This window comes from Sceloporus occidentalis, unplaced genomic scaffold (genome assembly GCF_023333645.1).
Source record: "Sceloporus occidentalis isolate IW3139 unplaced genomic scaffold, rSceOcc1.0.p SCAF_22, whole genome shotgun sequence".
Lineage (NCBI taxonomy): Eukaryota > Metazoa > Chordata > Lepidosauria > Squamata > Phrynosomatidae > Sceloporus > Sceloporus occidentalis.
The window spans coordinates 13,244,401-13,271,143 of NW_028317002.1; the positions used below are offsets into that span (position 1 = coordinate 13,244,401).

A 26,743-nucleotide genomic window follows, 5' to 3' on the forward strand; every position below is an offset into this window, starting at 1 on the left:
ATGGCAGGAGGATGCTGTGCCTGCTGCTGTACCAAGTTATCATTGTACTCTTGTATGAATGTCTCAATGTTCGGAACCTTATTTACTTACTGCTGCACGCTGCCTTTCTGATAATGCATTTGCTACAAACCCAAAAACGAAGAAGGTTATAACTACTTTATTTATTATTTCTAGGGTGAGAAGGTAGTTTCTGGGATGCCCATCGATCTGCCTCCAGAGGTGAGTCTGAGTCTTGAATGGAGATGGAAAACACAGTTTTGGATTTCATGGGGGTTTATTAACTAAATGCTGAGTTCTCAGGTGAGCGGTGACTTTGTTATGTATCCTACCCTGGGGAGCTTCTGTTGTGAGAAAGCCCAGTATAATGCATTCTTAAATCTAAAATACATCATGGGAAACTTCATTATAAGTACTGTTGAAGTACATTCTCTGAAATGAAAATGTTGCCATAGACAGTTACCGTATTATGTATAAATGTAGAAAGCTTCCTAAAAGTTTTTTTTTACATTGGTTTTATGATTAAACCTTTAGGTGGAAGAATAAAATGACAGGTATGCTAATGTTTTAAAGGGTGTCTAAGTGAAACAGCACCTTTAGCTATTTCAGGCCAAAATGACCCATCTTGCAGGAAAAAGTCTTCAGAGTTTACGTTTCGAAATGTGTAGTGAACTCAGTGAGAAGGAATGCTTCACGTTCCTACCACTTATCTGCAAGAGTGGATAATCTTAAAAAGCACAATTAGGGGCAATGCAAGAGAAAGGAAACATGGATTGCTAATAACTGACTATTTTGAGGGTGTTACTTTCTGTCTTCTTTATTGTCAGCTATCCTTCGTAACAAAAAGTAAAATGACTGATGGCTAATACAGAATGCAAATAGTTGTTTGTTATAAGCGATGGCAGGGGACACTAATTGTACGGTAGAGGAAAGTGTCACTTGCATTTAAGAAAAAAAAGAAAATACTTAAGAATCCATAGAAAACCAATAATAAGCACTTTGACTGCCAGATGATTGTTTGGGCAGAGACAGCCAGACAAATCCATTAATCAAGACGTGATAGTTATTCAGAGCAATCGCACAATCTTCAGGTGGAAGTTGTATGGGGTAAAGGAAGAACACAGACAGAATAAAGATTAGAGCGAGCAGTGGCTTGTTGCGTTGAATGCCAGAGGTGCGCTACTACAAAAGATAATGTGTCTGACAAATTTACGGTTATGAGGCTAAAAGTTCTTCTGTGGCATTTTCCTAATTAATTGTGTGTTGATGAAAAATTGATAAAAGTGACATTACGGATGATGTATGCTACTACGGCTTTTATACACATATACGGAAAGGCATATTAACTAGGAAACATTATTTAGCCACTAAACAACAGTTATCGACTACAAATGACTGCACATCAAGAGGTGCACTTTAACACTGTTACAGATGACTTACTAATGTAAGGAAGATAACTTTAATACTCCAAATGCCTACTGACGGAAATCAAATGATCCCTGTCCGCAAAAAAAAAGCACGTAATGTTTCAATACACCATTTTTCATGGTTACAATGCCTTCTTCCAGGTGAGCCGTCTGACACTTACTAGCAGTTGTGTTGCAATGTGACCTACTGCTAATAGTCCCTTGTGTCCTTTAAACCATTAGTAAATATGACAATGTTTGAAACTAAAATTGTGTTGGGATTAATCCTCTACTGTGCACTTTGAATACTGATGAAAATTGTTCAGTTTTGAGGTCTATTAGTCTTACTCTTTTGACCCCTATTTAGCCTGAGGGTACCTTTTTTGTGTTCATGTTCAAAGAATTTCCTTAGTGTTAATCATTAATCCATTTTATCCTTAAATACCGTGCTCTGGCTTTTGTAAATCAACCTGCATGCTAACATAACTTCTGTGTATTAAGTCATTTGATGTTAAGTACTTGTGTTTGTTGACCGTATCTGATGTTCACAATAGCTGTTAACACCATTTGTGTCTGTTCTTCATGTAGTGTGTATCCTGTGCTTTCCAGCTTCCTGAAGCCAATGTGAGTATCTGCTATCACATATGCGTGATTTTGGGATTAGAGGGTGTTAGCCCCACCTTACATGCAACCCAAGTAGCGCTAAATTGGCAGGGGGAGATGCCACTAGGTTCCCTTCCATGATAGGAAGCAAGTACCTGGAAAAAGGGGCACTAGAGACATCGTTCAGCCAGGCCACTAGAAACCCAAGGGTCAATTCTCAACTATAGTAAAAATAAATGTGCACCGATTCTGGCTAATAATTCAGTAACTTAACATTTAGTTTTCACTTTCGGAAAATACTTTCTAAAATTGAAAACAGATGTTAGCTTCTATATTGGTTCAAGTTCAGCACTGTCCATGTGGTCACATCTAGAAAAATAGAATCTAAAGTGCCTGCTATTGGCCGGTTCAGAAACAGCATGTGATTAATTCTCAATTTCTGGCAGTAGAACAACGGGTTTCCGATTCATAAACAGTTTGATCTGTTCCAGTATCTGAAATCACTTTGCTGGATAACTGCTGTGTGTCTCTTATTTTTGCTGTGCTAGCTTTATATATTTATAAATAGTGAGTTATTTGTCTAGCTTTTCCAGACCAGCTCTACTCCATAATCGCTACCTCTGTCATAAACAGATAGCTGCACTATTAATACAGTTTCATAAATTATGATATAAAAATAACCTTTTCCGCATGCTACAAGTGTTCTCTTCGGATAACGAGGATCGACATGAAGGAACGTATCATAACAATTCTGATTTCTTGTTCTGCGTAATGATGTTCATCCTTTCCCAATCAGGTGTTTCTGCTGTAGGCTGCACTGGAAGCTACGGCATTGCTTCTAGATTAGTTCAATTAGTCAGGTTCTAGAGATTACTTTCAAAATGAGGTGGTTATGATTAGTGAAAAAAACTATTAGGAACATATAATTAGAGTAAAATTCATTTATTGTTTATTGCTGAACTTTTCACCCACTTCTAACCAACTTCTAACCCATTACATGCTGCCCTTATCCATGGCTAGCCCCATCCAGTGGCATACGTACCTTTGGCGCAGCCTTTGGCCTAACCCAGAGCACCACAGCCTGCCATCCCCTAGGCGCCACTGTCCTTACTACTGGGCATCAGAATAGGACATCATATCCTGATGCCCCATTTTTAAAGGAAGTATAGGGCAGCCCAATAGGGGGCAATTGCCCCCCAGGCCGCCCGAAATCTAATCTAAACGGCCGCTGGGTGCTGATGCTGCCGGCCGCCGCTACTTTAATACTTTTGTTTTTAAATTTAATATGGCAAGCCTGATCGGCTATTAAATGGAAAAAAAAATAGTATTAAAGCAGCGCCAGCCGGCGGCATCAGCACCCAGCGGCCGTATGCGAAGGCCGCCAAGTGATGGGAGCAGCGTGAGGGGTGAAAGCTCCGCCCCCTCGCACTCACCTTTCACCCCTCACGCTGCTCCCATCACTATGTGGCCATCAGATTGTTGGAAATCGAATCTAAACGGCCACTGGGTGCTGATGCTGCCGGCCGGAGCTACTTTAATACTTTATTTATTTATTTTTAATATGGCAAGCCGATCCGGCATATTAAATAAATAAAAAAAAGGATTAAAGTAGCTCCGGCCGGTGGCATCAGCACCCAGCGGCCGTTTAGATAAGTTTTCCAGCAGTCTGATGGCCACATAGTGATGGGAGCAGCGTGAGGGGTGATAGGTGAGTGCGAGGGGGCGGAACCACTACACTTGACTTGCCCCCCAGGCCTTAGGCTGCCAGCCCCCCCCTGATAGGGGGCTCAGGCTCCCTGTTATGCGGCAGAGACCTGCCACTCTAGGACTGGGCCTAGTCGCACAGGGATAAAATATGCCACTGAGCCCATCCATCGCACTCCTGAATGTGGCTATAGATTGTAAGCTTGTTTGAGCAGGGCCCTCCTCACCTGATGTCTCTGTAAGTCAATTTGTTATGTTACATACTACTTGTTGTGCCCTGTCTACCGGAATTTGATAGCGCTATATAAAACAATAAATAATAATAATGTGGCTAGTTTTGCCCTTATATGTTGATAGCCCCATCCGCCTCCCTAATCCACTACTTCAGAAAGGGAATATATATATATACATATAGATATATATATGCAGAGAATATACTAGGCTGTACCTCTAGTTAAATTACATTTATCACAATACAAAAGCTGGGCTTGTAAAGGATTTCTTCGCAAGACAAATAAGGTTTGGGCTTCTAGTGCCACTTGACCATCCTAATTTTTAAGCCTTACGTATCGTCTCTCATGTTTTGCCTGATATATGACTAAAAAGCTTTTATATATATATATTTTTTTTAAAAACTACTTAGAGGTACCTTGGATTTAATTTTGTCCTTGGAGGCATGTTAGATGAATCAGCTAATTGTAACATTTGTACATCAGTTAAATTAGCTATGACAGCTAGTACCATCATAACTAGACCATTATGAAATACGACACTGGTCAACTGACAAAAGCGGGAAAGAATAATGCAGACAGTGACATGTTATACTCGTATGTATGGTGCTGGAAAGAATGTCCAATATAACCTTTTTTTATTGGGCGGTGAGAAAAGAATGGCTTCTTTTCAAAAGCAGCTGTGAGTCTGTACCAGGTGTTCTTCACTTCTGGTAAGTACAGTATATATATATACAGTGAGACAAAAAAGTATTTAGTCAGCCACCAATTGTGCAAGTTCTCCAACTTAAAAAGATGAGAGGCGCCTGTAATTTTCACCATAGGTACACTTCAACTATGAGAGACAGAATGAGACAACAAAGTCCATAAATCACATTGTCTGATTTTTAAAGAATTTATTTGCAAATTATGGTGGAAAATAAGTATTTGGTCAATAACAAAAGTTCATATCAATACTTTGTTATATACCCTTTGTTGGCAATGACAGAGGTCAAACGTTTTCTGTAAGTCTTCACAAGGTTTTCACACACTGTTGCTGGTATTTTGGACCATTCCTCCATGCAGATCTCCTCTAGAGCAGTGATGTTTTGGGGCTGTCGCTGGGCAACACGGACTTTCAACTCCCTCCAAAGGTTTTCTATGGGGTTGAGATCTGGAGACTGGCTAGGCCACTCCAGGGCCTTGAAATGCTTCTTACGAAGCCACTCCTTCGTTGCCCGGGCGGTGTGTTTGGGATCATTGTCATGCTGACAATGATCCCATTGCCCTTGGTGATGGAAGGAGGTTTTCACTCAAAATCTCACGATACATGGCCCCATTCATTCTTTCCTTTACACGGATCAGTCGTCCTGGTCCCTTTGCAGAAAAACAGCCCCCCATGCTTCACCGTAGGTATGGTGTTCTTTGGATGCAACTCAGCATTCTTTCTCCTCCAAACACGACGAGTTGAGTTTCTACCAAAAAGTTCTACCTTGGTGTCATCTGACCATATGACATTCGCCCAATCCTCTTCTGGATCATCCAAATGCTCTCTAGCAAACTTCAGACGGGCCGGGACATGTACTGGCTTAAGCAGGGGGACACGTCTGGCACTGCATGATTTGAGTCCCTGGCGGCGTAGTGTGTTACTGATGGTAGCCTTTGTTACTTTGGTCCCAGCTCTCTGTAGGTCATTCACTAGGTCCCCCTGTGTGGTTCTGGGATTTTTGCTCACCGTTCTTGTGATCATTTTGACACCATGGGGTGAGATCTTGCGTGGAGCCCCAGATCGAGGGAGATTATCAGTGGTCCTGTATGTCTTCCGTTTTCGAATAATTGCTCCCACTGTTGATTTCTTCACACCGAGCTGCTTGCCTATTGCAGATTTAGTCTGCAGGTCTACAATTTTGTTTCTGGTGTCCTTCGACAGCTTTTTGGTCTTGGCCATAGTGGGGTTTGGAGTGTGACCGTTTGAGGTTGTGGACAGGTGTCTTTTATACTGATAACAAGTTCAAACAGGTGCCATTGATACAGGTAACGAGTGGAGGACAGAGGAGACTCTTAAAGAAGATGTTACAGGTCTGTGAGAGCCAGATATATTGCTTGTTTATAGGTGACCAAATACTTATTTTACCGAGGAATTTACCAATTAATTCATTAGAAATCCTACAATGTGATTTCCTGTATTCTTTCCCCCCATTCTGTCCCTCATAGTTGAAGTGTACCTATGGTGAAAATTACAGGCCTCTCTCATCTTTGTAAGTGGGAGAACTTGCACAATTGGTGGCTGACTAAATACTTTTTTGCCCCATTGTATATTACACCACAAGGAAGGTGCAACTTGTTAGTTCATATTTCCCAGGGTCATTTCTTGGTTATTAAACCTTCACTAGGTTTCTGCGCTCCTCCAGACATATCCAGGGAAGAAATAAATTGCAAACAAGCTCCTGTCTGCTATTACTAAAAATATTTGACAGAATTACAAGTCTTGACATGAAACATGAAGTTTCCTCATATATATATATTTTATATATATATATGCTGTGTGTGCGACACGTGTGTCTGTCTCTAAATGGGTTCTGTGTAAAACAGCAGGGTATTCAGGACAAAAAGAAAATGAAGGACGCTCACACGTCCATAATAACAGAGCACAGTAAGGCTGATTAAATCAATGGCAACATGGGGCTGTGTTAGTTTCTGACAAAAAATATAATAACGAGAACACAATGTGAAATAAGTCTGAGTCTGTTGTGATGTAACTTAAGATGAAGTCTAAAATGTCATAGTGAACCATTGTAGGCGCAGCTAATTCAAAATAAGAGCTGCTAATGCTGTGGTAATGGCTCTTTTATTTTAATGTGATTTTCCATATACCCAAAATGTATTAATTGTCATTTGTTTGCCATTCTGCAGACGACAATAGGACCTCCTGGACGCAAGGTGAGTGGCTGTATATCACGTATGTAACTTAAAAGAAGCCGCATCAGCTGCAACAAATCTCATCACCGGAAAGCGGGTGGATACGTAGTTCCCTTCCCTGATACACTTTAACAGAACGAGGTTTAAACATAATGCAGCTCCCACAATTAATAGTTGACTTCTCTTAGGTTTTGTTTAACACCTTGTGTTTGTTTTTGTGTTTGTCTGTGTATCTTCCATAACTATTGCACCTTGATGGTTCAGTTTAGTTAAGGGAATACAGAACATATTTTTAGTATGGTAATACTGTATACGCCTGCCTTATGCAGGCGATGGTAGGGTTGAACTGAATTAAAGGTAAAAAAAATGTTCTAAAATGTACCAAATGTTCCAATAACAATGTCTCTCATGGCCCAAACAACCAGGGTATCCTTGATTTGATGTCTTATTAAGAAACTGTGGGCAATTCTGTTAAAAAAAGGATTATGACTTTGCCATTAGCTATTCTCTTCCTTATCCCCCCAAGATATTTTCTTGTCTCTTCTCTATAATCCCTTTCTACCTCTGCTCATTATTCTTGACTCTCTCTACCTGTTTTCTCTCTTTCTTTAATACCCTCTACAGTTTAACCTGTAAATTCGTGGATTACCATAGACAAGAACAACTAAAATCTATAAGTGTGTGATCTATGGAAAACAAATTGTTACTTCTGCGTATTCTGCATGGTCCGAATGTCCGCGTTCTGCATGATCCAAATGGCAGTGCTTCCACTGAGTGGGGTGCAGACAGGCATGTTTACTTTTTGCCATATATCTTACTAACCATCAGATGAAGAGTTCTATATGCACATACTTTAGGTACTGGAAGAGAAAATGTTATTTCCCTGGCAACATCAGCATGCCATCCTTCTCAAATAGCTATCCTAGGCCTAGATAGGCCTCTGACTGTTCACTACATGCCCCACTGGCAGTGAAATTCCCTTAAGGAAGGCAGTGGGCCAAGGCCATACATTAACCACCCGCACCATTTTGATGCCCATTTTGAAACATTTACCAGGCTACCTATCTATGAACAGAAACGCAAGCTGTTTGTTCTATATTACATTAACACATTAAAATATACTGCCCAGCCTTTAATCTCCTGACTCAACGCAGATCATGTATGAAAGAAATCACAGAACATGTAACCAGGCTTTCCAGGACCGCATGTGAGTGTATCACCTGTACCCCACAGATCGCAGCCCTATACTGGTTTTGTCCTGGAGGCTAATGATGTAGAAGCATATTACTAGTCATTAACTCCCTTCTAGTTCCTATGTTTTTCTCTATCCATTATTCAAATTCCAGCCATCTGCCTCTCATCTCCTTCATAGAATAGTGAGGGATAAGACTGCGGAGATGTGCAAGCCCGCCAAAGTTCAGCAAGAGCCACAGTCAAGTCAGATACCAGCATGGCCCACAAACCCTGCACAAGGCGACGCTGTGGGCTATTCAGACCTGGCTCAAGCTTTTGGATATTTCTTAATATGTATCCGTCTATCTTCCCTACAATAAGCAGAGAAAATGATGATTTATCTGGGTAGATTTATACATTCCAGTAGGTGGAACTAAAAAAACAAGAACACATACCCATTCTTATTTTGAAAAGATAGTTTACATTCTTCTATTTATAACGTAATATCAAATGCTATGCAAACACTCTGTTTCATATTAATGGTAGGAATGTTAAAATACCATTGTGTCCTATATCACGGCAGATCTTTTTGGACTCACCCTAATCAAAACTTGGATCTACAAACTTATGTATTACTGCTCACGAGTTAAGATGTGAGTTCCCATTTCCATTAATAGTTTACGTGGAGCCCGTGCCATTTGTGCCATTTTTGCAAATAATATTACATATTGGCACCCATAATGGAAAGGATGAGAGCATAAAAGTTAATAAAAAGGTAATAAAAAGAACAAAATATAGATAACCATCACACAGACATACAAAAATGCAAAAACGTTACTTGCCAAGAGCATGACGTAGGCAACCGATGCACAAGGGGGAGATTAAGGCCATACCCGATATACCCATTGTCCATCCATATTGACAGAAGTTGAATTAAAAGAAAACAACATAACTCTAGGAATAAACACGTATATATATAATTATATATATAAAATTACATATATCTGTGCTGAGATATATAATTTTATTTTAATTTTTTGTTTTTGAACATCTGATGGACTCCCGCTCGAGCACCAAGAATTTGAGTACTTCCTAAACCAAGGATTGACACCAGTTGGTGACATTTGGGCTGTATTACTGCCCATAATTCTAACAAACTCACTTGGTGTTGGTGAGTTCCTAAAATTTTCGATTCTGGAGATGAATACTGCAATGCTATAAATCTGGAAGTTGGGCATGCAATCATCTGTCAATGGTCTTTTTAAACAGAGCATGTTTTTTTTTATATGTTCGGTAGTTTGTTTTTCAATTGTATAATTTTTTTTTGTGTTTTAGGGCTTGAAAGGAGACAGGGGGCAGACCGGCAGTTATGGACCAAAAGGGGAGAAAGGAGAACGAGTATGTTTATTTATTACACACAACATATACAGCAAAAATTTATCATTTGTGCATAATCATACACTGTATTATAACTGATATACAAACCACTTGTCATATTTATTGTTGTTATGTTTAACATGTTAGCTAAGTAGAAGATCCATATATGTCTTTTGCAGTTACACAAATGTGTGATACTGGGCAATTAGAATCCATTCATTTGTCCTGAAATCATTCTTTGACTGCCCACATGAGCAAATATTGTTACACCTGTATTAATATTGAGAGCACTCAAACATGTCTAGTTAAAAAGTACACCATGATTGTGTGTCTGTCAATCACTTGCCTGATGCCATCCCTTCCTTTCTTATGTTAGGGTTTAGATTGTATCCGGACCTCAGATCAAGGACCCCTTCAGGTGAGTGACCTATGCGCAGATCATCCTCATCTCAGGCATGTCCTTAAAACTGTATATTGCAAAAAAGGACATCCCTTCCTATATGTAAACCTTAATTCTGTTCTTTTTTTACAGTGTGCTGAGGGTGTGAAAGGTGAAAAGGGAGAGCAAGGGCAAGAGGTGGGTTATGACAAGCTGTTTTACCTGACAGGGTCATGATAACAATTAATAACTAAACCACTGTATATAAAATATAATAACAGTTGATAAGAATCCATTGACCTTTCACAGTCTGGCTACTACTTCACATCAGCGTCCAATAAATGACTTCTTTATATATTCAGGGTATGTTAATCAAATGATTTGGATTAGCTGACTCCCACTTGATTTTGTAAAAAAATTTTTTTATCACTAATTGTTCTAAATTACTACTTTCATTCTTACATCCTCAACATTCACTTTCATCGTTCTGCCACAAGAGGGTACCAATGATTTTCACAAAACAGTCCTAGACCAGCATTGTAGAAGAACATTGCTAGCAGTTTATCATTAGAATTGAACACAGGAAAGTGATATTTGATAACTCAAGATACAAACATACCTTACCTTTATATGTTTGGAGAGATAACTTAAGCACTAATACCTAGTTACCATAGTAAACAAAGCAATTCTTTGGTCATTGTGAAGGGAACTTTTAGGTATTGATCTGTGTAATCATGTAAATTATATTGTTAGAGGTGTGATATATATATAGGTTAACATAGCTTTATTATACTTTAACTTGTAGCTGTAATATATTTACTCTTGGTAACCATGGTCTCTAATGGTCGGCCTAGGATACAATGTGTCCGAGGCCAATTGTAGGGTTCCTAACATGGGTTATATTGTCTTTTATTTTTTTTATGTAAGTTCCCTTGGTATATCCATCTGTTGTATGACACTTCAGCAGCTGAAGGCAACATTATCTCCTCTTAGCATGCCTCATGAAGGCATTCAAAAAGAAGTTCTTCCCGAGAGTTCCCAAAATGTCCTATTTGGTACTGCTGCTCATTAACAAAACCTTACATTTTATTTTTTTTTATCACCTACAGGGGCCAAGGGGCTTTGATGGACCATCGGGATCTGAAGGAGAAAAGGTAACTGTAATTCTTAGTGGAGAAGTGAGTGGACGAGTATGCAGTCAAGTGTCACCTGCATTTCCAGAGTCAGTCCCGAAGATAGATCACTATATGTGTTCTATTGGGAAATAAGAAGTTTAGTGGGTCAGCCATCTAGGCTTAGTGGGTCAGCCATCATTACCTCTTCACCGGTGCTGTACCCCTTCTCTAGAGTGCTCTTCCCTGTTCTGTCAGATTTTCTCCCTCATATGCAAATTTCAAAAGCTTTTTGAAAACCAACCTCTTTCGTGAAGCATACAACTCTCAGCCAGCAAGCCATCTGAACAACCAACAACCTCTACATATCATCCTGACTCAACGAACTCATCCCCATCCAAGCAGTCCTTTCCTAGTATTTTCCTTCTTCCTCAACCACTGGCTAGATTGTAATCTCGCAAATGCAGACCTCTTCTCTTTTGTACCCGTTTGTTATTGTTTGTAATTTGAAATGTATCCTACTGAATTGAATACTCTAAACTGCTACAGATGTAGTAATGTAGTTTATTCCTCCCCATGTCACCACTTTTCTTCACATTGTCTTCTAGGGACAGAAAGGTGAAAAGGGTGAAATAGGGTTGAAGGGCTTATCTGGCATTCCAGGACGAGATGTAAGTATTTGCCCTTTTGGCTATTAAATATTCTGTAAACAGCTGCCTCCTAAATTAATATCCATTTGATATGTACCTTCATCATTGAAAAGATACTATTCTTCATATATTGTTCCACACAATATGGGTATTAGTGTGGATTATATTATTATTATTATCTTTTATTTATTTAACGCCAACAATATCTAATTATAACACCAACAATATTTCATCCCAATTGCACATTAGCATAAAATCAACACAGCTTTTAAAGTAACTTCCCCTCATTCAGGTTAAGACAACCATACATGTCATACTCTGAATTATTACATCAGTGGTTAAAACACATGTTTTTATTGAGTTTCACCTATGACAAAAACCTCATGCTTTACTATATAAGATACTGTAATAATATTCTTTGTAATTCAGGGAAGGCCAGGAGAAATCTGCGTAGTTGGACCTAAGGGTCAAAAGGTCAGTGAGTATAATTATATTTAATTCTCAAATTGATGTGTTCATCTGGATGTAAAAACGGTAACATGATATTTACTAAACACATGGAGTATATATGTCATCAAAGTTTGTCCATGGATTAATGCAACTGTCTCTGAAATTTTGTGTAGGTCTACCATTTAATGTAAAAATAGCTTTAATTATGCCAAAAGATGGAGGGAGAATACAAACGTTACAATGAATAAAAAGTGAATATACTGGAAAATTCAATTGTCTCTGCACATTTTTTTTAGGGAGAAACTGGAATTGTTGGTCCAGAGGGTCTCGCTGGAGAGCCTGGACCTCCTGGAAAGCCAGGAATTCCAGGAATTGGCATCCCAGGAAGGCCGGTTAGTACCCATGCTTTTAATTCTTTATCTTATCATCTACATTAAGCATAATAATGAATGTGTTAAATATGTGTTTTGTCATAACACTTATTTATGTTGTTACAAGTCGATATCATTGGTTCTAGTTATCTTAATTTTCATTTTATATTTAGGGCAATCCCGGTGGCCCACCTGGCCCGCCAGGAGAAAAGGTAAGTCCACGTCTAGTTTTCCTAATACATCATTTGAAATGCTACATCATAGTTTATTCAACCCTCACGGAAAACAATATATTTTCAGCAAAATAACTGCACACAGCCAAATGTAACAAATTTTCTGAAAAAATATTGGCAAGTAAAAGATGAGCTGAGGATCACTTCAGAAGAAAAGTTGATCATTCACCATGATAAGGTTTTAATTTCTCTCATTTGCTGTTCAAGGGTCTTCCCGGAGTGCCTGGCAAAGATGGCTCTGTCGGAAAACCGGTTAGTAATCTGCTCATATATAATTTGTATGGAATATAGTGTGAGACAGAGGCCTAAAATGAATAATAAATAATAATAATGAAATAATAAGGGTAATGCCTTTGTTGTATTGTTATTTTTCATATCAGGTCCTCTTTTATAGTTGTCCAATTGTACTTTCTGCAGGGAAAACCTGGCTTCTCAGGATTCAAAGGAGATAAGGTAAATGCGGCATTTGAATCATACTCATTTTTTTTTAAAGAAAATTTCTCTTAAAATTCATTTTAAAATGCTAAAATTTATATATTCCTCAGACTCAGAATGAACTCATTTTAAAGTAGCCTAAAGCATAAACCCAATAGTCTCCCTAGTACTATTACTTTTTATGCGATGCTAAAAAAGTTTGGCATTAACAGCATCCCCCGTTCCTCAGCCTGCTGCTTATTGATGGAAATGGGGAACATTTGTTAGCAAGCGCCTTTTTGTATATAAAGCAACTCTGGAAGATAGTGAAGTTGGAAGCTAATGGTGATGGATATTTATGATGAAGTGTAAAATTAGATGAAGCCTAAAATTACTGGGTTATGGTTATATATGTCATGTAACTCCTGTCTATATTATAGGTAATGGTTGGTAGGTTACATTGTAAGTCTCTGTATTACACCATTGTTGTCACACTCATCAGGGAGATCCATGCGAGGTTTGTCCAGTTCTTTCTGGAGATGGCAAGCAAATAGTCACTGTTCCAGGAGCGAAGGGGGATAAAGGAGAAATGGGTCCTCCAGGTGTTGGAGAACCTGGAAAATCGGTAAGAATAATGTTGGAGATGTGAATACCTGCATATAAGTAAAGATAGCAGGACGACTCATAGTGAGAAGAGTTTTACTGCATAAGTACATTTGATTTCACTCACAAAAAGAGTAGAACATATTCCCATAAGCATGTGGTTTTAAATACCAAATGCAAGTTTGTCTTGACAAATGATATCAAACAAAATAATACCCACTATTTTGAAAATTCATTGGATTTTCCATTGCAACTAGCCACCAGTTAGTATCTTGGAAGTGAAAAAAAAATGTTTAACCTACTTCAACCAAGGTGACCCCAGTTTTACCATAAATGTGCACAAATTAAAATTGTTGTTCCATGAAAAACCCGAGTATTTGTCTACTGTCATGTTTTTCTTTTCTTTTTTAACTGTTTTAGTTTTTTTCATTCTTAAACTGCTTCTTCTTTCTTTCAGGGAGCAATTGGTGATCCAGGACCCAAAGGTGAACAGGTATACCTTGCACATGATGGAGAGGAAGTGTACATGTTTCTTGCCACTGTGTGCACCATCAATGTCATTCACCTTTATATATGTACCACACATTAGGAGTGTTGCATAAAGCTATGGGAATGTAGATGGCCGCTGTAGGTCTTAGGAAATTACCGTATATGTGATTTCAAAAGACAGAAGTAGGCCTGTTACCTAGGTTAAAGCATTACAACCATACTTAATGTCGTTTTTTTTTTTTTTTTACTTTTGTTTCAATTTTGATCCCAGGGATCCCAGGGTGTATCTGGAAATAAAGGAGAAAAGGTTAGTAAACCATAGTGTTTCTTCCAGTATTGGTTCTATGTTTTTGTATTAAGGTAAAATTCAGACTATAAATTAATCTCTAAAAGTTTTATAAAATAAAAAAAAACTAAACTGAAAGCAGATGGCATTGTTATCATTAATTCATTTAACGCTTTGCAGATATATTTGGCAGTACAGAAGCTATTTATCCATTTGCTTGATGTATTTAAACTAATGGAGACCACACAGTGATTTAATCTAATCCAGTGATTAACCTTTTCCATTACAGCAAATTACAGGCAAATACTGTCCATAGGAGATCCAAACTTGTTCTATAGCATTTTATAACGTAATGTGCATTTATAGTATGGATAGCTACTAGACGTGTGCTTCTACTAGACTCTGTAAAATGGCAGAGTTTCTGGAGATACCTCCTCCCCTGAGTGGAGGAATGGGTAGAGGGTGACCTTTATTATCTCTTGTGTGAATCCAAAAGCTCACAGATCTCTCTTTTGCCATTGCCTTTTACATTTCGTTTATGTTACAGGGGGAGCCATGTACTTCCTGTCTCCCAAGCATGGCTTCCTTACAGAAACTACCAGAGGCTCTTAAGGGAGAACCTGGGGAGCCTGGTATTGGACTTCCTGGACCCACAGTATGTTATTCTGCATCATATTTCTCTTCAAGGAAAACTAAACTATTACTAAAACTAATATTGGTGTTAGGTGTACTATACCTAATACTTTTATTCCACGGGGCCGTGCCAAAGTGGGGTAGGCCAAGACCACCAAGAAATCTAACTGATAATATGTTTTTTACACAGGGAAGGCAAGGAGTGCCTGGCCTTTCAGGACCTAGAGGAGAAAAGGTAATGATTAACTTTTCTGTTTTAAAAATACACATAGCCCTAAATACACTCGTACAAGAATTACATACCTTTGCCTGTTGACAAAGTTTTGGCTTAGATCTATTTAGTGTTTGTACAGAAGTCTTGCTGTTTCATATGACTGTGCCACAGAGTTCAAAGACATGGCTACTTGTCACACTGTATGTCATACAGGACAGGTACATGGCTATTTCTTTCACTGTGGAGTTACAGTACATAGCAGTGCCACTCAGTACAGCTACATGGGTATCTCTTACACGGTACTCATGCACTGAATAGTCTCTTTGCAAATACTTGTGCTATCTTGCATGAAATTATTCTGGGGTTTTTTTCAGGGGAACCAAGGGATCGAAGGACCAGCTGGACCTCCAGTGAGTAAGATGTTGTGTGACAACCTATGATCTTTTATTGTGTGATCATCAACATATGATGTGGCACATGAAGTGGGGGGTACCAAAATGTCAAGTGTGTCTCATTCCAACTATCTTGCTGCTACACAGGGCCTAACTGGAGGACAAGGAAGCCCAGGACCAGCTGGGATCAAAGGAGAAAAGGTTGAGTAACCCTTTTTTAGAATCCCATTGGATAGCCTGTGCTGACACCTTTCTTATTGTATCATTTTGTATTATTATATTTTTTTAGGGGGATTCGTGCACCTTGTGTCCAACACTTCCAGCTGAAGCGACAAAGCCTGAGACATTCATTGCTTTACCAGGGCACCCAGGGAAGAAGGGGGAGCCAGGAGAACCAGGCGTTGGATTGCCAGGAAAACATGTAAATAACACATGTTGATGAATACAGAAAGTACAGCAATGTGAAATCCTAAATCAAAAGGAGCTACAACTCCATTGTGAATGGAGATTGTTTGTACTGATTGGAGCAATTTATCGCAGGGATCAAGACAGTGAAACATGTATATTGCAGTCTATTATGTGTGTGAAATTTATTGATTTGTTTCATAAAATATACAGGCTCCATGCAAATAAATCCAAGGAAAAATGATTGCAAACAAAAAATGTCATAAAGCCTCATATGTGAATGATCTTCCAATAAAATATAAGGCATCAAAGAAGCAGATTCACGTTTAGACACTAAAGGTGTTTTTGTTAATCATTTCCGAAACTATAACAGGGATAGGAAAAAAAGGCAAATGCAAAATAGTTATTTGGGTTTTATATACAAATTAAATAAATAATAAGTAAATATTGATCTCTTTAGTTAACTGTCACATAATCTCTAATCTGTTGTCTCTAGGGCAAACCAGGGGATCCTGGGATAAAAGGACAAAAGGTAGGTGGTACAAAACGACTCCAATCTCTTGCTTCAGATGCTAGGGGTGGTTCTGGCCTGCTATAACTCCTATTTCTGTATGTTTGTGATACAGGGTGAGACTGGAAGTGCAGGTGATCCTGGTATCCCAGGAACAGCGGGTGTACCAGGCATACCTGGAGAACACGGGATTCAAGGCCATGTCGGGCCCAAGGGGGATAAGGTGAGAGGTTGTTTTGCAAGCCTAACCATTTTAAAAGGTATAGGAAACAAGTGCCCTGCTATAAAATTTAACTTTATTATATTACCTGTGAACAGGGAGATGCCTGTGACTCTTGCCCAACCTTGGTGGAAGGGTTCTCAGATGTCATTGGTATTCCTGGAAAACCAGGGTCTAAAGGGGACCAGGGGCCAGCCGGTGTGGGGCTGCCTGGAAAGCCGGTGAGATACACTCTTTGATCTATTTCTATTATTCCGGTATTTTGAGTTTATCATATTTCTTACTGTAGAGTGTTATCTGTCCTTAGGGTCAACCAGGTCTGCCAGGAGTTCAGGGCCTGCCAGGACTGAAAGGCGCACAGGTAGGTTTTGAGCTCACATTATCTTACTTCTCCCATGATTCTACTCATGTCTAAACTCATGTGCATATTAATATTATCCTGCATATATTCCATACATCCCAGTATTATAAATGTATTGCCTCCAGTAAAAACATAGATCTTTTTGGACGTAATATTTTTTATCCATTTGGTTTTATGTAGTAGGTTTCCCTGTCTTGGTGAAATAAAATCCAGTGGTTTTTAGTGCTTATTGTTTTTAACTTTTTCTCAAAACCAAAAAATTGGAGGAAAAGTATCTTAACCCCATACCGGGGTCCATAGTGATAATTTTTATGATCTTGGAATTCGATTCCAGAACATATAATTCAGTTGCTTCAGCTCCATTTTATCTAATAAGGAGGTAGATTGCTAGGGCAGCTTAGCTGTTCTGTCTGTTATAATGTATTTTTGCTTCTGCAGGGAGAACCAGGACTTCCAGGGGAGGGAAGAAGAGGTCCACAGGTAAGTGGTTATCTTCACACTCAGTGCCCATCATTGTTCATTGTCAGTATTTGATTCATGGTAAATATTGTTACATGCACATATTAAACCTTGATAAATAGGTAAGGCCTCCATGACATGAAAATGGTTGGATCACAATTACCTTGCACATGGTATTTGATGTACACTCATATTATATATGCCAAAACAGAATCACTATTGGGTTAGGACCTTAGGACCACAATAGCTACCACAATTCTATACCCCCATAAAGTATAAGGCAGAGACTCAGGACAATAGAAAGGGAATACATAAAATATGTGAGCAAGCCTCCAGGACAATGTTTCCTGGAGTTGATAACCAAATCCCTCAAAAGTTTTCAGGATCTCCTCAGGCAAGTACAGGTGGGTCAGGTTTGAGGAGAGACAGTATCCTGGCAGTGGTGGCAGTGCGGCTGATGGGTGGATATGTGTAGCCACACTTTACATTTTAATGCCGCACACTGGTGATATAACCATACTAAAAAATGTAAGCACTCAGCTATGCAAATATAACATAACATTGTATTGTACTTTTCTCTGAGAATTGCACCAAGCTGCACATATTTCTAAAGGCATGACACTAGAACCTAATTAAGAGGTGGAAATTAGGGCAGATGATACGGACATACGGACAATATTTTAAAATCAATGTTATTGTAAAAAAAAATGCAAACCCAGCATTGCGAAGGATATTGCAATGAGGTTATGCATAAAAATTGATTTAACGTCCAAATTAGAAATACTCTTGTCGCTACAGCAACCAATGAAATGGTCCAGGAACATTCCATTGGTTGCTATAGTGATAAGACACCTTTTAAATGTTTTAACCAGAATCAGTTTTTATAAGTAATCCACAATGTTTAGCCAAGCAAGGAGAAAAAGAATGCTAACATCTCAATGCTGACAAAAAATATTATATTTTTCCACTTGAATTCAACATATCCACAACGTCTTACACATACCATATACAATGACAAACAATGCTGGTCATAACTGGAATTTCCCAATATTATTTATTTATTAGGGAGAGACTGGAGAGCGTGGCCTGTCTGGGAAACCGGTTAGTATGTATTTCTGTTCTTGAGCAAATTTAATATGTGGTATGAAAGGGTCTTTGCCGTATATACATGTGATGGAGTATGTGAAGAGAAATAACCTATACTGGACTTTCCTTACAGGGACCTCCAGGACCTGAAGGTCCACCAGGAGTGATTGGTCCCCAAGGTGAAAAGGTAAGGTGGGAGGATAAATGTATTAAAATCTTTGGGAATTATGATATACCTATAGTTACTCATATTATATATAGAAAACTGCCATGCTTCGTTTGTATATGCTGAACAATGTAATTCATGCACCAAATTGGCAGTTTAGAAAAATTTAACGTCAAGAATAATCAAACGACATGTGTTTCAGTTGAACTTAAGTTGCTACTTTTGTAGGGTAATGTTGGACCAAAAGGGGCAACTGGTTCTCCTGGAATTCCTGGAACTGGTGTCATGGGACCTCAGGTGAGTGAAATCTAGTTTTTATTACAGAAGACAATTCTGTAATGTTTTTAGATACTCAGCAATAGAATTCTCCCCAGAACAATGTTCCTCAAGTGCAGCCACCAATCAAGTTGTGTGTGACAACATGCCTAGTCAGTCTCAGTCTAATTTCAGAATAAAAAAGTATTCTGGGTCAGGTTCCACATGTAATTATGAACATGACCACAGCTGCATATGTGGTCACCAGAATCGATATATATATATGATATATTCTTCAGCTTCCACATATTTCTACTCTAGATTTTTTATTTTCTGTTACTTTGCTGTTGTTTTTTTTAAATTGTGTCATAGGTATTTGTTCCTTAATAAAGCAAATGCATCTGGCACAGTGATTTATTTCATACACCTTCTTTATGGCTCTGCTGTTTATCTACTATTCCTGCTCTGGATCTTTCAACGTTCTAGCTCTGCTCTCCAGCTTCCCTTGTCCTTGTTTTAGATCTAACACTTTTATACATTGGATGTTCCTGCTTCTAATATCCTTCTTCAGGATTACTTATGATTCTACTGTTCTGCATAAATGATGGGTTATACCTATATTTTTCTGAGAGCAAAGTTAGTCTTTGGCTTGTCACAAGCCACATATCTAGTTGAATTGGTTGTGTCTTCTATGCTAAATGTACATTTCATGTCCAATTATGCTACATTATTACCCTCTTGAAAATATGAAAAAAATCTTTACAGGGACGTGATGGGTCACCAGGTAAACCAGGGTTCCCAGGAACTAATGGTGTACCAGTAAGTATTGAAGACAACCAAAAAGCCATACTGTATTCTCACTCTATGACTACCTTCCTCACTTCAAGATACACAGCCCATGACACTAATTTTTCTGGTTATGCAACATATGGCTAATTTACAGGAGTAGATAACTGGGACAGCCCCCCCCAGATCACTCTATGTGATAACCACTTGCAGGCCTACCAATGGCAGATGTACGTTGCATTCTCCTAAGCATTTTACAAATGCATACATTTTTTTCCATATCCCCCTCCTCAACACCTGTTCACAGTTTTTTTCCAGATTGCAGCTATCTATACTATAGTATACTACTGTATGTATTCTTAATAACTTTACAAATCATACATCCAAGATCTCTATGCCACCTCTATGCTTATTTTTTCACAGGGTGAAATGGGAAATAAAGGTGATAAGGTGAGTGTGTGTATCAAGGCTGAATCAAATACGGAGGAAAAGCAGTACAGCAAGGAAGTCTAAATGTAAATGTTTGTTTTAATCTTTAACAAGACAATGTACTTTTCTCTTTTTGTATTTCAAGCCCAATTTATAAGGTAGATAGTTTTGGGACACATTATTGTACCATAAAGGTATCGAGTTGCACCATGTTAGCCATAGAAAGAGACAAGGCTAATTTGGTAAAGATGATACCTTTATTGGATAACTGACATATAATGGATCGCAAGCTTTCAAGACTATCTAGGTCCAGATTACTCCAGTGAGAATCAATAGCAAACCTACCAATGGCAAATGCACAGTGCATTATGCGATAAAGGCAAATGTTTCTTTATTAGACTTTCCATTCTCCTAAGAATTTTACTTGTTCATCAGTCACCTGATCACCTCTCTAATGATGGCCAATGGTGGCATATATTATTAAAAATTGTAAAAGGTGGGGATATAGATATATACATATATCTGTATTGTGACTTCAAAAGCTTTTACAGTGTTTAACTACATTAGTTATTAGCATTAATTTGGCAGCACAATGAAGTCATGTATGTCACATACTGATTGTTCTCTTTAAAGCAGAGATGATGAGGTTTTATCTTGTTCTAGGGAGATGCTGGAATTTGTTCCTGCGCACCTGGCCCGTGGATGGATGGTGGCTTTTTTGGCCGACAGGTATATCTTCTTCATTTAGAGTGATATATATATTAAACTTTGCAGATTTTCTCACTGTGTGTTTTTGTGTTGTAGGAAGCTGCAGAAAGGGGGAATGACTTCTGGCCATTTGGGATTCAGGTCTTTCTCATGTTTGACATTCTTCGCCCTGCTGCTCATTGTTTCTTTCCTCTACTCTTATGATTCCACTGTTTTCTGCTTTAAGGTCACCTAATGCATGATCTCTATCTTTTGTCAGTCATATACGTACATCTCTTTACCTGGACATTTATTGGTGTCAGGTGGACGGTGCTCACCACTATACCTCTGATAAACCACAAGGGTGAGGGCCACAGTTAGGTGCTTGCAACTCCAGTCCCACAACACCTATAGTAACAGCATTGGTTCTGAATTAAGAGTATTATGAATTAGCTATATAAATGTTATTAATTATGATTTAACTTTTTTATGTATCTATACGTTCTGACTAGAACTGTGTTTTCAGGTACAACATATTAGTTTAAATTTGGTTTTAGTTGTAACGCACTGTATATAAAGGTGCTTTAGTCTGTCTGTTGACAAAAGGTTTTGTACTACCTTTCCGTAAGAGACAGAGTTAAAGAAAGAAAGAATTAAATGTATGAGGATTCCAAATTTCCTGATAATTCCATTCAGCAGTTTCCCTCACCTAAAATATCATTCAGTGCAGTCACCAAAAGGCAAATACAGACAAGATGCATTACCCTCATTCTCACATAAATGTGATCTTTATATCCTTCTGTGGAGTTTTATGTAGTTGCTAAATTTGTATGTTTCTACTGAAGTTCTCCTTTGCTTTCTTTTACCTTCATGACTTTTCTTTATATCACATGTATGATCTTTTATTAATTCTTAATTACCTGTTACAGTATATTCTTTAATAATCCTATCCTTTTACTTTAAACTTTTTTTTAGGGACCCCCTGGTCCACCAGGACCTCCAGGCCCACCAGGATTACCCGGTCACCAGGTGAGCCGTATTCCTATTTAAAGGTGTCAGATTGTCACAAATATTCATATTGCTATTCTTCATATTGAAATCTTTTTGGGAAACCAAATTAGCTCACATGAAAGAGAGTGTTATAGATGTATCACAAAAATGGTGTCCTATCATTTTTGACTTATTACAGGTTTTTTGGCACAGCTTTCCCCATAACTAACGCACTCTGACACCATACACTTTAAAACACTCATAGTAACACTATGCTAACACATACACACTCACCACACACACTCATTTTCTCACCTCTGCAGAGCAGCTTGTACTCTCTGTGAACGTTGTGTTAAGTAACCTAGCTGAGCTCCTCTGCTACTGGGGCACCCAAGTGCAGCAGCAGCAAGACCCTACCTGGTTTCACCCTTCATAAAATAAAATGAAGTCAGGGAAATTAAACTGAAACTCTCCTGCAAACAAACCCCAAATTTGTGATTATATACGATGAGAACTGATCTTGTTTCCTTGTGAATTCTTAAGACTGACAACCCCTCTGTAGGATCAAAGCAAATACCAGAATGAAAACTAACTGTGCCAGACAAATGAATCTTTTAAAAGATCCAGAGAAACTGCCTAGGTCTTCATGTGTCCATTGTATGTCTATGTAGCAGTGCAAACAGGGTTTGGCCATTGGTATGCATCAGCAGAGTGTGTAGATGGGCAGACCCCAAGCAAATGATTTAGCCCTAGATTTCTTCCTTGACTATAGGGTTTGCCTGGACACAATGGTATGCCAGGACCACCTGGAGTGCCAGGAGAACTGGTAGGTACAGAGTGCTGGTGTGCTTTTGCTATGTGTCAGTGCCAAGCTCTGTACATATCCTCCTGACAAGTGCACACCTCCCCTTACCCACTGTATAGTGTCTGCACCATGTCAATTTGCTTTGCAGGGTCACTGTGCGGTTCTGTGTGTCTGATTTGTCAGCAAACATCTACCAAAACCCAGCTAACTTACTTCTGTCTTTTATAGGGACCCCTGGCTGCAGAAAGCAACATTGATATCCTGAAGGTGAGGATGTCATAGGGAGAAACATAAGGAAATATGAGATCAAAAAGGACAGGTTTAATTGGTCTAGTGACCTGTCACTGAAGCTTGTGTGTCTAGTGGAAAGCCCTTGGGACACTGGAAAAAGTCACATTATAGGGGTGAATTAGTATATCTGATATTCACCTGCTTCATACAGAGTATTTGTGGGGACTGTGCCAGTGGGCAGAAAACTCATCCACCCGTCACCATGAAAGGACAGAAAGGAGAGCAAGGTCTGCCTGGAATTCCTGGACCAGAGGACTGTGAGAGGGTATGGAGAACATACGTAAGCGACTGTGTGCCAATGGCACATGGTTATGTGGTACTATGATTGGTTGTGTAAGACTGTGGACTGTCTGTGTCAGATAAGGCTAAGTAAAATTGTGTAAATAGAGAGCTTGGGAACACGTGTAACTCTGCCATTATGGGAAATATGTGCAATTAAGTGTTTTGCTGGATAGATTGTGGTTGCTTAAGACAAAACGGTTTTCTTTATACTAGAATTATGTGATGGCTGCTTTCTATCTAATAAAAATTACAGGTTCATTTTGTGGCTTTGATTCTGCTGAGCATTTAAACAGAAGTCCAGGAGACCATCTTTACTGCAACATTTCTGTACAGAAATGTTTTGATTAGATCCAGGCTTTCTGCTGTTGATTGTAACATCAAAAAATATTTGGAGGGCTTTTTAACTTTTCCAATCAGGTCAAAAAGGATAAAGAGATCACCGGAACTTTGTAAAGATTACAACAAAGTCAAGAGTTTATTAAGTATATCATCTACAGTGCCTTCCACTAATATTGGCACCCTTGGTAAATATGAGCAAAGAAGGCTGTGAAAATTGTCTTTATTGTTTAACTCTTTGATCTTTTCTTAGAAAAATACACAAAAATATTCTGCTCTCATGGATAGCAAAACATTGCAAACACAACACATGTCCAAAAACTTTTTTTTTTTTTAATATATGTGCGGAACAATTATTAGCACCCCTATGAATTCACATGAGGAAAATATATTTTAAGTATATTCCCATTGAAGTTGTTTGAAAGAGTTTCAAGTAAAAAAAACAAAAAACACTACTCCATCCAAAAACAAACATGACTGTATTGAGTTTGCCAGACACTACTGAAACTTCAAATAGGATCTGGTTCTATAGTCAGATGAAACCTGACAATAAACATCAGAAATGGGTTTTGCTTACACAGAGAGGTAACCGTATGGAAAAGTACCTCATGCCCATGGTAACATATGGTGGTGGCTATGGTTTTGGGCAGTTTTCTGCCAGAGGACCTACACATTTTGTAAGGATGCATGGCATCATGGGCTTTATCAAATATCAACAGATATTAAATGAATACCTGACTGCCTCTGCCCGAAAACTTAAAATGGGCTGTGGTTGGATCTTCCAGCAGGACAATGACCCTAAAATGACATCAAAATCAACACAAAAATAATTTACTGACCATAAAATCAAGCCTACCATGGCCATCCCAGTCCCCTGACTTGAACCCCATAGAAAACCTGTGTAGAGTCCACCTTTGTTGACCTCGCAAATTTGAAGGATCTGGAGAGATTCTGGTTGGAGGAATGGTCCCAGATCCCTTGCACTATAGCTATTATTGTGGCAAAGGGAAGTAGCACAAAGTATTGACTAAAAGGGTGCCAATAATTGTGGCACACATATATTTAACATTTTGTTTGGATAAACCTTTGTTGTTTCCAATTGTTTTATATCCATGACAGCAGATTATTTTTTAAAGAAGAGATTAAAAGGTTAACTACTATAAAGACAAATGTCACAGCATTCTTTGCTCATATTTAACAAGGGTGCCAAAATTAGTGGAGAGCACTGTATATTGAGTTGTACATTTTACAGATTTAAATATCCCTTTTTAGGAAAGGCTATGGGGCTTTTACAGAGGGTGCTTTGTGACTTAATGTTGCGTGACACTGTAACACTAAAACCCAGGTGTGAAATGGTATGGTACAGGTGTGTAACACTGCAAGAAATCTGTGTACATTTGTATAACATATTTATAAGATGGTTTGCATTTGTAATATTTATATATCTATATATTGTATTGATTACTATTGGCCACATTGGAGGGTAAACCTTTATAGTGCAACTATACCATTATGGAATAGTATTTATAATACAATATACTGTGTAGTGTGACCTTTTTAATACATTGTGTTACATTTTACTTACTGTCTTGTGAGCTTTTTTCCATATTCATCTATGTTGCATTAGGTCGATATACATTTTTTCACAATTTACACTTTCTCTTTTGCCCACAGTGCAAATTTGAGAATGAAGGTGAAGCTGTGAGTATTTTCTGTGAAATTTGAAAGATTATGGGTTCCTACCATTGCTCATACAGTTACTAAGATTCTAAATACACTATGTGATTTTCCTATGAAATTAGTAATCTTTTTTGCACCTTTTTAAGTTTTTCTACAGTACGTTTGATTTCCTTGCCTCTTATTGTTCTTTTTGTCAGGGAGATGAACCAGATCCTGGTTGTGAAGGCAGACAAGGGCACCCAGGAATAGCAGGATTACCTGGACAGAAAGGAGAAGAGGTAAACATACATGTTCTGTATGATTCATGCCTCCATAATGTTCAGAGACAGTCCTTGCAGCAGGGAACCACATCCGTGCCACATTCACAGGCTCATTTTCACTGCACCTCTAAGGTCAACTTCTCTCTACCTCTTTGCAGGGACCCCCAGGTGTACGAGGCTTTCCTGGACCTCCTGGGCCAATGGTAAGAAAAAACCCAAATTTTCTCCATCAAAAAGACGTAACATACCTCACAGCAAATGATTGCCGACAGAAAATTGAAAAATAACAAATGCATATTTCTATATTTATTACAAGGACTGGCTGTGATTTACAGTATTGCAATGTGGTTGCTTATTGTTCTTCTAAACACAGTGGAACGTCATATCCAAATTCTGAAAGAATTGCGACCGTTATCTGCCATATTTTATGTGAATGTTAAATACCTTTCTCAGGATGCCTTCTCCAGGATCAGAAGATGCTCCAACTGTTGTGTATCAACATTATTTAACAAGTCTAACAATATTAATATAGATGTTACTGTTTCCCTGTCAAGGCGGTCAGGTTGTGTCTCTCCTTCTCTTGGACAGAGGGTTCTCTTGTTCCTCCTCAAAATGGCAGTGGCTCTTGGATTATGATACCCCCTATTTTTTCCCTTAGGGGCCCCCAGGTTTTCCAGGCACCCCTGGCTCCCCCGGATTACCTGTAAGAATCTAATCCTCCTCCCGTCTGCTCGCTTTGGCTTCCCGTGATGAACCCTTTTCCTTTGCCACATAACATCACCAACTCTGTGCACATAAACCCCTTGTGCCACACCTAACGTGATGTCCAATGCCCCTATTCTTTGTGTGTCCAAACTCGCATCATCCCTGTTCTTCAGCCTTTGTATATATACGAATGCTCACCTTCTTTGGCTTGGTATCCCCTTTATTGTGTGTTCTCTTGCTACCTCAGCCTCTGTAGCTTTATGGCCTCAGAAACATTAAGTACTGGCCCAAAGATGGTGCAGAGCTGTACCAACTTATAAGCAAATGGTTACAGAGAAATCTAGATACTGGTGGACATGCATTTAACAATGATCTGTACAAAGGATGGGAGAACCGATACATATATTTAATTACA

General features: G+C 38.7%; 1 protein-coding gene across 1 annotated transcript in view; it reads left to right on the plus strand.

Moving 5' to 3' along the window:
- Positions 1 to 26,743, plus strand: part of LOC149301082 (uncharacterized) — an 82,282-nt gene that overhangs the window by 42,502 nt on the left and 13,037 nt on the right. The window contains exons 7-36 of the mRNA XM_089484608.1: positions 6,833 to 6,859; positions 9,347 to 9,409; positions 9,921 to 9,965; positions 10,877 to 10,945; positions 11,488 to 11,550; positions 11,959 to 12,003; positions 12,276 to 12,371; positions 12,524 to 12,562; positions 12,791 to 12,835; positions 13,001 to 13,036; positions 13,500 to 13,622; positions 14,058 to 14,093; positions 14,361 to 14,396; positions 15,904 to 16,035; positions 16,516 to 16,551; positions 16,646 to 16,753; positions 16,849 to 16,971; positions 17,058 to 17,111; positions 17,550 to 17,591; positions 18,790 to 18,843; positions 19,051 to 19,119; positions 19,843 to 19,896; positions 20,287 to 20,313; positions 21,955 to 22,008; positions 23,003 to 23,041; positions 23,217 to 23,330; positions 25,358 to 25,384; positions 25,561 to 25,641; positions 25,782 to 25,826; positions 26,282 to 26,326. Of these exons, the coding sequence (XP_089340734.1) occupies positions 6,833 to 6,859; positions 9,347 to 9,409; positions 9,921 to 9,965; positions 10,877 to 10,945; positions 11,488 to 11,550; positions 11,959 to 12,003; positions 12,276 to 12,371; positions 12,524 to 12,562; positions 12,791 to 12,835; positions 13,001 to 13,036; positions 13,500 to 13,622; positions 14,058 to 14,093; positions 14,361 to 14,396; positions 15,904 to 16,035; positions 16,516 to 16,551; positions 16,646 to 16,753; positions 16,849 to 16,971; positions 17,058 to 17,111; positions 17,550 to 17,591; positions 18,790 to 18,843; positions 19,051 to 19,119; positions 19,843 to 19,896; positions 20,287 to 20,313; positions 21,955 to 22,008; positions 23,003 to 23,041; positions 23,217 to 23,330; positions 25,358 to 25,384; positions 25,561 to 25,641; positions 25,782 to 25,826; positions 26,282 to 26,326 (1,827 nt within the window). The remainder of the gene's footprint in view (positions 1 to 6,832; positions 6,860 to 9,346; positions 9,410 to 9,920; positions 9,966 to 10,876; positions 10,946 to 11,487; positions 11,551 to 11,958; positions 12,004 to 12,275; positions 12,372 to 12,523; positions 12,563 to 12,790; positions 12,836 to 13,000; positions 13,037 to 13,499; positions 13,623 to 14,057; positions 14,094 to 14,360; positions 14,397 to 15,903; positions 16,036 to 16,515; positions 16,552 to 16,645; positions 16,754 to 16,848; positions 16,972 to 17,057; positions 17,112 to 17,549; positions 17,592 to 18,789; positions 18,844 to 19,050; positions 19,120 to 19,842; positions 19,897 to 20,286; positions 20,314 to 21,954; positions 22,009 to 23,002; positions 23,042 to 23,216; positions 23,331 to 25,357; positions 25,385 to 25,560; positions 25,642 to 25,781; positions 25,827 to 26,281; positions 26,327 to 26,743) is intronic.